This window comes from Monodelphis domestica, chromosome 2 (genome assembly GCF_027887165.1).
Source record: "Monodelphis domestica isolate mMonDom1 chromosome 2, mMonDom1.pri, whole genome shotgun sequence".
NCBI classification, from domain to species: domain Eukaryota; kingdom Metazoa; phylum Chordata; class Mammalia; order Didelphimorphia; family Didelphidae; genus Monodelphis; species Monodelphis domestica.
Genome location: NC_077228.1, coordinates 496,111,103 through 496,125,392, shown reverse-complemented (window position 1 = coordinate 496,125,392; position 14,290 = coordinate 496,111,103). Strand labels below are relative to the sequence as shown.

Below are 14,290 nucleotides of genomic sequence, written 5' to 3'. Positions count from 1 at the left end.
TTCCTTCCTTCCTTTAGATTTTAGCCATGTGTGGTTATATATTCCTGTAATTCCTTCTCCTGGGTTAGAGTGACTAGTGGATTGCTTTAGAGGTTCTGGGTTATAAGCAGTCTAAAAGTCGATCAGGAGTCCTCACTGAGTTTGGCACTAATATGTTAAGTCTCCAGGAACAGAAAACCACCAGGCTGCTTAAGGAGGGGTCAGGGGAATGAAGGTTACAACTCCTACACCATTTCAAACTGAGATTAGACACATGAGTGCCTATTACACTTCCAGCCTGCATGAAATAGGGAGACTCAGTCTTAAATAAAGAAGTAGTTTTTAATGGATAGCTTGCTTTAGGCCACCAGATTTCTTCCTATTTTCCTCTTTTTTCACAGAGCCATCCTTTATAACAAAGACTTTTTTTTTCAGGGAAGAAAAAGAGAAGACAATTCAGCAAAATCAATGAATACATCAAAAAAATTGCCTGACATTTAAGGCCCATAGTCTAATTACAACCTATACATTTATGTATATTTCACAGTGCTCCCTTTCATGTGCTCTATGTGTTTTTGTTTTTTCTTTTCATTTTAAAGATTCAGTTTATTTGGAGAAAACAAAATGACTATTAGTTGTTTTCTGATCCTGTTCCATCCTCTGTTATTTCCCTTGCCTATATAACACTCCCTCTTAGTTTTTTCCCTATTGAAATCCTTTTCTCACTTCAAGACCAAACCCAGGTGATAGCTCCTTCATGAAGGTGAAAGCGGGTGGCTGGTACAATGGACAGAGCACTAGACCTAGAGTAGGGAAGATGTGACTGCAAATATGGCCTCAGTAACTTACTAGCGGTGTGATTTCAGTCAAGTCACTTATCCTCTGCCTGCCTCATGTTCCTCCTCTATAAAATGGATATTGTAATGGTCCCTACCTTCCAGGGTTTTTATAAGGCAAAAATGAGAAACTGCAACCTTTTAAGTGCTATATAAATGCTTCACTATTTTGAAACTTCCCTTCATTATTCTGAGTGAAAGTGATCTCTCCCTTGCTCTCCTTCCTACAACATCTTGGCTTTGTCCCACTATATTCCTGATTATTTCTGAATGAGTTGTGTCTTCTGGGTAGACTAAATTCTTTGATAGCAGGAACTAACTTTCTCTCTTTCTCCTTCTCTCTCTCGCTCTCTTTACCCCTTACCCTCTGTCTTAGAATTGAAATAAATATCAGTTTCAAGACAGAAGAACCATAAGGGCTAGGCAACTGGGGTTAAGTGTATTGTCCAGGGTCTCGAAATTAGGAAGTGTCTGTGGCTACATTTGAACCCAGGACATCCCATCTGGCTCCCTATCCACTGAGGCACCTAGGTATCCCTTGGGACTCTTAAAAAAAAGTTATTTTCAAGGTCTGGCACAGTTTCATGTATGTAGTAGGCACTCAAAAATGTTTGTTGAACCAAATTACTGAGAATTATCTCATCTCTGTTCCTTTCTTTTCTAGAATGAAGCTGGTCATATGGATGTTTCTGGCCTATACTCCTATAATGGCTCATCTCCATCGAGATCCCATGTTGGATGGCCACTGGGATTTATGGAAGAAAACTCATGGCAAACAGTACAAGGGACAGGTAGAGGAGATTACAGCTGAACAACTGTCATCATATGCACTGGAATCTTAAACCACCCTGATTTCTTAGATGGAAGGCAGCTAAGTGGCTAGAGTGAGCACTAGATCTAGAAATCAGTGAAGGGAAAACTGAAGGCCCAAGTTAAAATCATACCTCAGTTTACTAGTCATTCACTCAGTTGTAGTTTTCTTATCTATAAAATCTATGAATTCAATGATATCTCTGGTTGGATCAAATTGAAAATAAAGTTCCATTCCATATTTATTAAAAACTGAAAAAAATATAAATACAAAGAGTTTCAAAGATACTTCTAACCTAGACTGTCAAGATATTCTGATTCTATTTGTCAAATGACCCTATGGTTAATGCTAGAGAAATATTATAAGAGAATATTATATATTTATAAATGTATATCATCATTATAATGATCTCCATAAAATACATTATAAGATAAAACAAAAATTAAGATATTTTTAATAAATGTTGTTGGAATGGAAGTTGACTTGGTAATTTGTCTGTTCCCCTTAAATTTTAGAATGAAGAAATAGCACGGCGTCTCATCTGGGAAAAGAATCTAAAATATGTGACGTTACATAACCTGGAGCACTCCATGGGACTACATTCCTACGATCTAAGCATGAATCATCTGGGTGATATGGTACGTTCACTACCAATAAACCTACTTTGTTGTCTGCATGAAATCTGATTTCTCTTTGAAAGAAGAGTCTGAAGACAGCCAACAAAAGAGACATGCTATCCTTAGTAAGGAGAAAAGCCATCTATGCATGAAGCAGATGCAGCATCCTTCCAAAGTGCATCTTACAACCCAGGGATGCTTTCTTATTCTGCTCAGTTTTTGCTCATGTCCTTCAATAAGTCTCCATAGAAGATTTGCTCAAAAGAGTGTAGGTTTTGATTTGCATCTTTTAATATTTTATGGCTGCTGCTACTGTAACATTCAGGCTATCTGTGTGTTTTCCTTCCCTTTGTTACATAGTCAATCTGTCTCCTTTTTCGATTATATATATATATATCCTAGATGATATAACCTAGGCAGGTAGGGGGCACAGTGCATAAAGCACTAGACTTGGGAGTCAGGAAGGCCTGAATTCAAATCCAGCCACATATACTTCCTAACTGTGTGACCTTGGGCAAATCATTTAACCTCTTGCCGCTTCAGTTTCCTCACTGTAAAATGGGTACAAAACTAGTATCTCTCTCAGAGGGTTGTACTCATGAATTCTTTTTAATTTCCTTATTAATCCCACAATCATTTTATTTCAATCTACTTTGTAGCAACTGCATTTTCTCTTGAATGAATTCTAGATAGGATTTTGGGATGTCCTTGTTCATTCACAGCTTTAAAATTTTAGCTCTTTTAAATATATATATATATATATATATAAAACCCTTAATTTCTGTCTTAGAATCAATGCTGTGTATTGGTTCCAAGGCAGAAGAGCAGTATGGGTTAAGTGACTTGCCTAGGGTCACACAGGTAGGAAGTTGAAATTTATTTGAAATCAGATTTTAACCCAGGACCATCCATCTCTAGGTTTGGCTGTCTTCCACTGGGCCACATACCTGTCCCCAATTTAGGTCATTTTAAAAATTAGCCACTACGAATTGGTTCAGTCATTCTGGAAAACAATTGAGAACTACTAACTATGTGTACTCTTAGATTCAGTTATATCACTCTTAGTTCTATAACCCCCAGAGAAATAGGAAAAGAATTCATATATTAAAAATATTTATAACTTTTTTGTAGTGGTCCCAAACTGGAAACTAAAGGGGTGTCCACCTTTTTAGAAATGGCTAAACAAATTGTATTCCATATATGTATGTATGTACTTTGCCATGAGAAATGATGAACACTTTTTTGTTCATCTGCCTCCCCTCTCTCAGGGTCATTCTACTTACATTTCTCCTTTAGGATGTTCAGGTAACCTGAGGCATTGCAATGTCTCTTTTCTTTATAGTCACTGGCTCAAGCCTCAACCAAATGTGTTCTTCCCACTTGTCAGGGGCATATGACTAGCATTCTCCAGTTCCATTTTACTCCTTAACACCAAGCAGATTTTACAAAGAGATATTAACCTCAATGATAGAGCTACAACAAGGGCACAAGGCTTTCCCCAGTACCTCAGGGACTCACTCTCCCCTACACCAAAACAATCTCTGGAAGAGACTTAGCATAATCCCAACATAGTCCCACTAGAGTCTAGACAGATGGACCATGACTACTGAATGAATCTGTCCACTGGCCTAGGGTAGTGGAGATCTTGCTCCAAAATCACTGCATTAATGCTGGGTGGCAGAAATAGCCAGTTGAGGTCTCAGCTTCCCAATTCCAGTAACTCATTTCCTGAACCAAGTTAGAGACTTCCATTCCCTAAACTTAGGATAGAAAATATTAAGCCAAAAGACCAAGGATCTACCCCATTCTCAGGGAGTGCTAAATGGGAATAAAGGTTTCTTATAGCACTAGATCCCATGATCAAAAGAGGCCCTCAGACACGAAGGAAGCAAAGAGGAGCAGCTCACAGGCCTTTTTGAAGATATTGACCATTCTGGTTATCCAGCCAACAGAAAAAAGTCCTCCCTGGCTTTTAAAGGCATTCCTCTTACACATAGTCATGGTGCTCTGCGTAGTAGTAGCTCCCTGTTTTCTTCCACATGGAGAGATGCCATCTGAGGCACTCTTTTGCCAGACCCCATGGCACCTCTGTGATCTGATGCAGAGGGAAATCAAACAGATTGAGGAGAATAATGGATATGATGACAACACCAAAAGAAAACCTTTAGAACTCTGAAAAATGCAATGATAAACCACAAGTTCATGAAATTATACCACCCACTTCCTGTCAGAGGACTGATGAACTTAAAATTGAAAATGAGGCAGAAATATTTGAACATGGCCAATGTGGAAACTTCTTTTGCTTGACTGTGTGTACTCATTGCAAGTTTTAAAAACTGTACTAGTAGGGGAGTGAGACAGGGAGAGAGAACAAATGCTTACACTTCTAAATCTATACCCCACAGAGATGAAAAAGGAAAAGGGCTTGTGTACAAAAATATTTGTAACAGCTCTTTTTGTAGTGTTGAAGAATTAGAAACTGAGAGAGTCCCCATCAATTAAGGAATGGTTCAATAAGTTAGGGGATATGAATGTGATGGAATACTCTGGTGCTGCAAGAAATGATAAAGAAATGATTTTAGAAAAACACGGGAAGAATTATATGAACTGATAAAAAATGAAGTGAGAACCAAGAGAACAATATATTCATTAACAACAATACTGTAAAGACAAACAGCTTTGAAAGACTTGGGAACTTTGTTTAACACAATGACCAATCTTAATTCCTGAGGACTTGTGATAAAACATGCTACCTACTCTGCAGAGGGAGAGAAGTACTGAACTCAGTACAGATTGAGACATATTTTGTTTTGTCAGACTCTACAGGTTCATGATAAGGGTTTTACTTTTCTTGCTTTCTCAATGGGCGGGATGGGAGATGAAGAGAATATAGACCAAAGAAGGAAATAAAATTGTTTTAAAGATAATCAAGAATTTAAAATTATTAAACATTTAACAATTAAAAAATTTTAAAGTATTCTCATCCAAAGAGGATTGTCATTGAAAGTGATGTGGTTAAAAGGTGTAGGGGGATGCTGCCTATTCCTAAACTTGATCATTGATTTTGAATTGCCAAGATTAATTGTACCTGTAGAGAAAATGACTCTCCCTGGAGTTTAATGAGTAGGAGGGTGTCATGGTCAAACCTCTGCTGAAGGCAATCATTTTAGCAGCTGAGTGGAGGATAGATTGAGAGAGGATTGACTTGAGACAGGGAGACAAATTAGGAGACTATTAGAAGAATCTAGGGGAAGGGGATCAGGACTGGTACCAAGAATGGTGGCTGTGGGAGTAAAGGGAGGATGTAAAGGATGGAGATGTTGTGAAGGATCCTGAAAGGGGCAACAGAAATAAAAATCAAGAAATGTTTGGTTTACAGACCAGTGAAGAAGTGATTTCCTTGATGAGTTCTCTGAGAATTCCTAATCAATGGAACAGGAATACTACCTACAGACTAAGCTCCAATCAAAAGTTACCAGATTCGGTGGACTGGAGGGAGAAGGGGTGTGTTACTGAAGTGAAATACCAGGTATGTTCTAGGTTCCCAAGCCACTATAGGATATTATGATCTCCCCTTTTCCTATAATTCTATAGTATGAAAAAATTTAAGAGATAAAATTGTCTGGAGTTATTCTTCCTAAACATATTTTTAATTCCTTGAGAACAGAACCCATGTCTATGTAGGAAAGCTGAATATGAGATCTTATCTCCCTTAATTCCTAGCCCAGTTCTACAGGGTGGCCTGAGTGAGAATTGTGAAGAAGGAGCTTCCTTTCCCTTCATCTGGTGCTCTTGTGCTGCCCTCTTGCTGGTCTAGGCCTTCTATCAAGTCCTCCTCCAGAAGCCCATATGCTAAGAAAACCTAGGAAAGAAAGACAAATTAATTATTTCATATTTAGATATCGATTACTATTGACAGTTTAATGTGTAGCTTCTCTCATTTTGGGTGAAGGAAAGGACCCAATGCACTAATAAGAAGGAATTAAGTAAATATTTCAGGTACTAGTGATAGGTTACATGGGGTACAGAATTATACCTTCCTAGCACTCTTTTCAAATTAATACTAAAATAGACCCCTGCCTACCATATCCACATGTAAGACCAATCAAATGTAATGGATTCTTAATATTTTAATGATATGATTAGTTGGTTTGACTGACAAAGATGCAGATGGACACTCAAGAGAGACTGAGGTCCTCATTTGCCTAGTGTGCTTTGTGGATGTCAGCTGACCCTCATCTTCATGATTACTCTTTTTTTCCCTCTTTTCCAGGGTTCTTGTGGTTCCTGCTGGGCTTTTAGTGCTGTGGGAGCCCTGGAAGCACAGCTTAAGCTGAAAACAGGAAAGCTGGTATCCCTCAGTGCACAGAATTTGGTGGACTGTTCAACTGATAAATATGATAATCATGGTTGCAATGGTGGCTTCATGACTAGTGCCTTCCAATATGTCATTGATAACAATGGCATTGATTCAGATGTTTCCTATCCATACAAAGCCACGGTATGTTGAAAGAGTCACATAATGTCCCAGGTCCTCAGTTTCCTCAACTGTAAAATGAGATAGTTGGTCTAAAAGGCTCTTGAGTTCCATTCCAGGGCTTAACCTATTGTCCTATGATCTTTCATTTTGAAGTTTCTCTAATCTTTGTAGTTTTCCTTCTTAGATAGGATTCCCTTTAATCTACCAATAGCATATTTAAAAAATCTTGCTGTATATCCATCTATCTAACACAGTGTTTGTTTGTTTTTTTAATTTTTGCATACCGGAAGATTCCTGTGATAACCCCATCTCGTTCTCAATATCATCTGTTCCTATAATTTTATCTTATATACTTAGAGAATTTTTAGACATAAAAAGGATATTACAGATCATTTAATCCATCCCCCTTAGTGAAGAAAATGAGGCCTGAATATATTAAATGACTTGCCCAAGGTAACACAAGCTAGTAATTGAAAAGCTGGGCTGGTTCTCAACAAACTCTAAGGGAGTTTGTAGGTCTTCCTACTCTCTAAGGGAGTTGTAGGTCTTCCTACTCTCTCACTTTGACAAACACAAATTTAATGAAACTTTTATCTTTTATTTCAGCATTCAGGACAGAATGGAACCCTGTTATGAAAAGATTAAATAAACTGAAGGGTGGTAGCCTGAAGAAGAGAAGGCTTAGGGGAGAACTATATGATAACTGATATATACTATATCTGATATATATCATAACATATACTATATCTGATATATATCATAACATATACTATATCTGATATATATAACTGATATGTAACTAACTATAAGATAATATGATAATATTTAAAGGCATGTAATTCAGAAGAGAGACTAAATTTGGTTTGGTTATCCCCAAAGGGCAAAATCAAGAGCAATGAGGTGAAAACCAGAACTTTGGCTATAAGAAACATTGCCTAACAATAATAACAACTAGAATTTATATAGTACTTTATAAATACCGTATTTTAACCTTGTAACAGCTCTGAGAGTTGGATGCTCTACCTAATCCCTGTCTGACATATGATAAAACTGAAACAGAAAGAAGTTATATGACTTGCCTGGAGTCTCATAAAAAGTATCCAAGGCTGGATTTGAACTTGGATCTTTCCGACTCCAAGTCTAGGGTTCTATCCACTGTAGCACCCAGCTGCTAATAATTGGCAGTTATAATAGCTGCTAATTATCAATTAATAATTCAAGCAGTTCAACAATGAAATAAGTGGCTTGGAAAGCTGGTGAGTTCCCCTTCAATGGAGGACTTTCAGAGGAGAGTAGAAGATCATTTGTTAGGGGTTCTGTAGAGGCGATTCCTGTTCAAGCAAGTTCTGGGATAGATGACTCCTAAGGTCTCTTCCATCTCTCAGATTTTGTAGCTCCTCCACCCAGAAATCAAGACCACTAAATATGAGGACCAATCTCCTATCACCTTTTAAAAAAATATTATGATCTCTACAATTTAAAACAATGCCAGTTTGGTGCTATGAATGTAGAGAGATGACATTGTTTTATTGCCAGGACTGGAATTCCTTCCACTGTTGCTGAAGCAGGTGGTTACTAAAGCTTGGATTAAATTTCCATTTCTTCCAAAGAAAAGGAGGCTTAGAAATATGAAAACTCCATGATAAAGGGGTGAGGTTAGAGGGTTATAAACTATAGGTTAGGTGAGGTTCCAATTACCCTTGACTTTCTCCTTTGTCCAATGGGCAAATCCTCCTCTGGGGCTTGGCTTCAGCTCTCTGGTTTTCCACTTGATTGACTCGTTGCTCGATTGACTTACTGCTTTTTATAGAGGTACAAGTGTGACCTGATCTTTTTCACCAATCACAACCCTTTTCCTGGATAACAAAAGTGTCATCTTTCTTTTATCCAAGTCTTTTCAAACTGATTAGAAGCTAATTCACACATAATGATGAAGTTATAGAAAAATGATTATACAAAGTTTATAATAGTTATATAGTTAATACATAGTTTACTCTGTTGATTGATTGTTTGCTGAGGGGATAAAACCTTCAGTCCTTACATGTATTTAGGATTTCAAAGAGCTTATGGAATTTCTGTAGGAGTTTGGAATGTGCTGAAGCATATGAGCCACGTTTCTCTTTCCAGGATGGAAAATGCCAGTACAACCCAGCTAGCAGAGCAGCCACATGTTCAAAGTACACAGAGCTTCCCTATGGCAGTGAAGAAGCCTTGAAGGAAGCTGTGGCCAACAAAGGACCTGTGTCAGTTGGAATAGATGCAAAAACTCCTTCTTTCTTCCTGTATAAAAGTGGTAAAGTCTCACATTCACCATGCCCTCCTTTTTCAATCTCCTTGCCGTACTATAAATAGGAACATTGTATTCTCCATCCCTAAATGATGAAGGATATACAAAAGAATGGATTTCAGGCTAATTAGACCATGTTAGAACTCTCTAGTGGGGGGCAACTGGGTAGCTCAGTGGATTGAGGGCCAGGTCTAGAGATGAGAGGTCCTGGGTTCAAATCTGACCACAGACACTTCCCTGCTGTGTGATCCTGGGCAAGTCACTTAACCCCTATTGCCTAGCCCTTACCACTCTTCTGCCTTGGAATCAATATGGAAGGTAAGGGTTAAAAAAAAAAGAACTCTCTAATGATCTTGTAGTGAGAGCAAAGGAATAACAATCCCAAATGTGTTGAATTGGCATCTGTACCATGTCAGGAGAGCTCCACAGACCAGGTGGTCCCCTCTTGGACATTTACAGAAGGACATGGATAAGAAATGCCTAGGAAGAGAGAACATGGATGGGTTACAATCTACACTGTTGAGAGCCATCTACATAGATGAACTCAGCACAATCCATCCAAACACTGAAGTAACAGATCCCTGTTTGTCTGGCCTGGGCTTGTACATGATGTCTGACATCCTGTTCTCATCGGTAAAGTTAGAGATTAACCAGAGCAAAAATCTAAAACGAGCCATTCTGTTCATAGATTATCAGACATGGAACTAGAAGGGTCCTCAGAAGTCATCTATTCCAGCCCTCTCATAGAGAACTGAATTCTAGGAGGTGAAACGATTTGCTTACAGAGACACAGATAAAAGCCAGCTACTCTGACTTGCCCCCCAAATCAATGTACCACATTCCACAAATATTCACTAAGAACTTACTCTGTTGATGTATAATCCAGTGGAATAGCTTGCCAACTCTGGGAACTGAGGAGGGAAGAGGAGAGGGAGACAATAAGAATCATGTAACCAGAGAAAATTTAAAAGAAAAGAAAAGTAAATAACTTACTCTGTGTAGAGACACATCGTTGGCTCAGTAGATGGAAGCTCTTCCACCTTGGAACTGTTACTAAGATTCCAAGATAGAAGGGGGAGAGAGAGAGAGAGAGGAGAGAGGAGAGAGAGAGAGAGAGAGAGAGAGAGAGAGAGAGAGAGAGAGAGAGAGAGAGAGAGAGAGAGAGAGAGAGAGAGAGAGAGAATTCACATTGTGCCAGACACTGGAGAGACTGAATGTCATTTCCCATCACAGAATGCAAGCTCCTAGAGGGCAGGTGTTGTTTCATTTTATATTTTTCATTCTCAGGATTTAGCACACAGTCAGGCACAGAGTAGGTACTTTATAAACATTTGTTTTGGGGTTGGTTGAATCACTTTGAGTTAAATTCCTTTTCCTTTTAGATGCACATAATTGTAGATATTACTAAGAAATTAGTGTAAAATGGAGTTAATTGAAGAAGGGCTCTAAAATAATTGTGGGTAGATTAATCTTTTTCTTTAAATCCTTACTACATATTGGTTCCAAGGCAAAAGAGCTGTAAGGGCTAGGCAATTGGAGTTAGCTGACTTATCCAGGATCACATAGTACAACGTGTCTAAGGCCATATTTGAACCCTGTACTTTCAGGTCTGGCTCTCTATCCATTGAGCCACGTAGGTGCCCCTTGATTGAGTTTTTAATAAGTTTTTCTGACTTTGGTATTGTAAACTTTAGGGTGATTGAAGCTGACATTGCCTCTGCTTGTGACTTTTTAACAAATCTTACTGAGCTAGTCAAAGAAAGCCAACAAAAAGCAGCTGCATATCCATTTCTGTCCATGTCATATGCAATCTACTCCTCATTCCCAGGTGTCTATTATGACCCGTCCTGCACTCAGAAAGTGAATCATGGTGTGCTGGTGATTGGTTATGGAAACCTTGATGGACAGGACTATTGGCTTGTTAAAAACAGGTAAATATATTTAAGGAAATCTTTCCAAATAGATTTTTTATTATGCCTCATTACAATCATTCATCATGGAATGTTTTCAACAAACTCTTTCAGGTAATGATAATGATAATAAAACTCTAAAGTTTTTGGCAAAATGGCATGTTAAATGACTGCATGATATCTACATAGTCATAATACAAAGAACTGTGGTAAACATTTCACATGCATACTCACAAGATACATATAAAGTCTCAGGTTTTTACTTCTTTGATTTCATTGCTAAAAAAAAAAAACAAAAATCTAATAGAAAGAAAATCTTATAATGTTATTCATTAATTCCATTCATTTACATGGCTTTGTTTCTTTTTTTTTTTTAAAGCTGGGGCCTCCACTTTGGTGACAAAGGATATGTGCGGATAGCAAGAAATAGAGGAAATCATTGTGGGATAGCTAATTTTCCATCTTACCCAGAAATCTAGAAGATCTCTTCATTTTACATTTAATCATTTAAGCATGATGGATGGCATTTTGTTCTGAGTTTAATTTTATTTTACTTCTACTAACCAGTACAAAAATACCAGAAATACCTGGTAAATAGACTTAGCTATAGTAAAAGCTCCATCAATTCATAATTCTAATGTGGCTGGGTTGAATTATAATCTTTGCATATTCATGGAAAAAGGCTTACTAAGCAATTTAATATTGTTTTTACAGATTATTACAGAAAAGAATGCTTGTCTATTAAAAACATTCTAATTAATCTTTAATTTTCCCATTTTTATGATGTAATTAATTTTTAAATTGTCCCAAAGCCTTTTAGGATTATTTAGGAATAAATTAGGATTTCTATATTTCTAAATGTCTATTATTATTACATAACATCTATTTCTTATTCTCAAATATCTGCATAAGCTCTTAGAATATAAATTACAATATATTGACAATTAGTTAGTAATTTTGGTAGAAAAGACTACTGGTTCCTATGTACATATTTTTTCTTCATCATAAACTCCATAAGACCTTGGGTTTTCCACGTTTGTATTCTCTTATAAAGCCTAACACAATATTTTGCACATGGAGGATCATTATTTGCTGAATAAATGTTGAAATAAAAATTAAAAACTTGAAGAAAAAACAAGTAAGAACTTTAAAAGCCTTTGTTAATATGTCAACAATTAATGTACAACAACAGTTAGACATCTCATAAAAATTTGGGCAAACCAGGTTCTTGAGCAATACTTGGGTAACCTGATTCAAATTACTACATGTATGTGAAAATGGTCTTTCCTTAAAAATGTTACAATTCAAATTGCTCACTAATTCAAATTGGTTGTCCTCATAACTATTCCAAATTATTGATCATTTGTGTATTGTTTAGAAGGAAATTGTAGATTTCCTAGGTCACTTAGCCTAGGCAGTCTAACAGAGAAATAGACTAGATTCCTGGGGAATTGCAAATTTACAGAATCTTTTGGAAGAAAAATCTGGCAATCTGCAATCTGCAGGGAAGTTACACAAATCAATTGTGCTTTTTGACCCAATAATTTCATTGTTGGGATACAGGCTACAAGGTTTTATCCAAAACAAATAAACCCAAAGAGCTTTCTTTTACAAGATTTTCACAGCAGCATTATAAGCAGAAAGAAAACTAAAATGTAACAATAAAGGGATGTTAAAGAAATTGCTTCACTTTAATATAATGGAATGACTGGGACCTGTGAATTCATTGGGTCAGGAAATTTCCTTTAAGACTGCAGACAGCAACTGTCCTGTCAATTCATAGCCTCAGAGAGTTGATTAGGTGAAATCCACAGAATTTCAGAACAATGTATTTCAGAACTGAGGTCTGAATAAACTCAGGTACACCATAAGCCCTCTAGGATACCATATGTAATTAACACGGACTTTTAGTCTGTGGAATAAAAGTGTAAAGGGAAATGCTCCCAGTCACAGAAATATCCACTTTGCACTAGCACAAAGAAACAGAAAGGCAGTTAAATCAAGCCAGGCAAATCCTGTGTGGGTACACAGGGAGAAAGTTTCTTGTGCTTTTTTAGGGGTTGACTGAAAGATCTACTCAGTGTAAAATGCCAAAAAGCCTTCTGAGTTCAAGCCATTCCTGCTCCCTCCCTTTATACGCATATAAAGGAGACTTACTTGGATCCATGGATCCCAAAGTCTTGAAAATTCCCATCAATAATTCCTAGTGTCACAAAATATAGAATGTAGGAATCAGTTTGTCTGGAAGGACATGAGCACCCCAATCCCCAAGACCCTCTGGAGCTTTGTCACTGAAGCCTTGTGGCCAGGAGGGAGAAATGAAAGGGAAAAGGGCACATGGCACACACCATACAGGTTCAGCAATTTTTAGATTAGAAAGAAAGCATGGCCAGGCAACATCACAGAATATTTGCACATTCTCTGACAGGGAGAACAGGCCTTTTCATTAAACTTTTCCAGTAGTCAGAGAGCCACCAGACAGAGCAGAATAACCTTATTAAAGGGCCTAAACTCTCTACTGGCCAGTCATTCATTAGACTGGTCTATCCAAATGGCTCCTGTTGAAATTCTAATTTCCTTTTCAACTTTTCTTGTCATGTCTTGATCTTAAGAGAAAGAAGAGGAATATACTAATTGGGGAAGGGAAAGGACAATTAAGGAAAATGATCTCCATAATCAGGATGAACAAAAAGATACAAACAAGGAGTAGGGGATGGGGAGGAACAGCTAAGGACTTGAACCTCGCTATCATGAGAACTGATCAAAGGGGGGGAAAGTACACACACAATTGGGTACAAAAATACATTTCACTCACCAGGGAAATAGGAGGGAAACGAGAGAAGAGAGAAGAGGGAATAGAAGGGAGGGAAGATTAGTTCTAAGCAAAACAAACTCTAAGAACATACAACAATATTTATAGCTTTTTTTGAGGTGGTAAATAGGAATCTGAGGGAAGTGTCCATCAGTTAGAGAATGACTGAGAAGGTGAGGGTATATAAATATGACAGAATACTACCATGCTATAAGAAATGATGAAAGGGGTAGTTTCAGAGAAGCATGGGAAGATATAGTGTTTAAAGATTCCTGGCCACGAGGGGCGCTAAAAGACTGTCTGTCCTTTGATCCAGCCATAGCACTGCTGGGTTTGTACCCCAAAGAGATAATAAGGAAAAAGACATGTACAAAAATATTCATAGCTGCACTCTTTGTGGTGGCCCAAAATTAGAAAATGAGGGGATGCCCTTCAATTGGGGAATGGCTGAACAAATTGTGATATCTGTTGGCGATGGAATACTATTGTGCTCAAAGGAATAATGAACTGGAGGAATTCCATGTGAACTGGAACGACCTCCAGGAATTGATGCAGAGC

At 37.6% G+C, this 14,290-nt stretch overlaps 1 protein-coding gene across 1 annotated transcript in view; it reads left to right on the top strand.

Annotated features, from left to right (window-relative positions):
- The window catches only part of CTSS (cathepsin S), a 15,915-nt gene extending 3,857 nt beyond the window's left edge, over positions 1 to 12,058 (top strand). The window contains exons 2-8 of the mRNA XM_001370938.5: positions 1,480 to 1,606; positions 2,142 to 2,264; positions 5,623 to 5,772; positions 6,517 to 6,744; positions 8,851 to 9,016; positions 10,839 to 10,941; positions 11,300 to 12,058. Coding sequence (XP_001370975.2) covers positions 1,481 to 1,606; positions 2,142 to 2,264; positions 5,623 to 5,772; positions 6,517 to 6,744; positions 8,851 to 9,016; positions 10,839 to 10,941; positions 11,300 to 11,399 — 996 coding nt within the window. The 5' untranslated portion in view covers position 1,480 and the 3' untranslated portion in view covers positions 11,400 to 12,058. The remainder of the gene's footprint in view (positions 1 to 1,479; positions 1,607 to 2,141; positions 2,265 to 5,622; positions 5,773 to 6,516; positions 6,745 to 8,850; positions 9,017 to 10,838; positions 10,942 to 11,299) is intronic.
- The last annotated feature ends 2,232 nt before the right edge of the window (positions 12,059 to 14,290 follow it).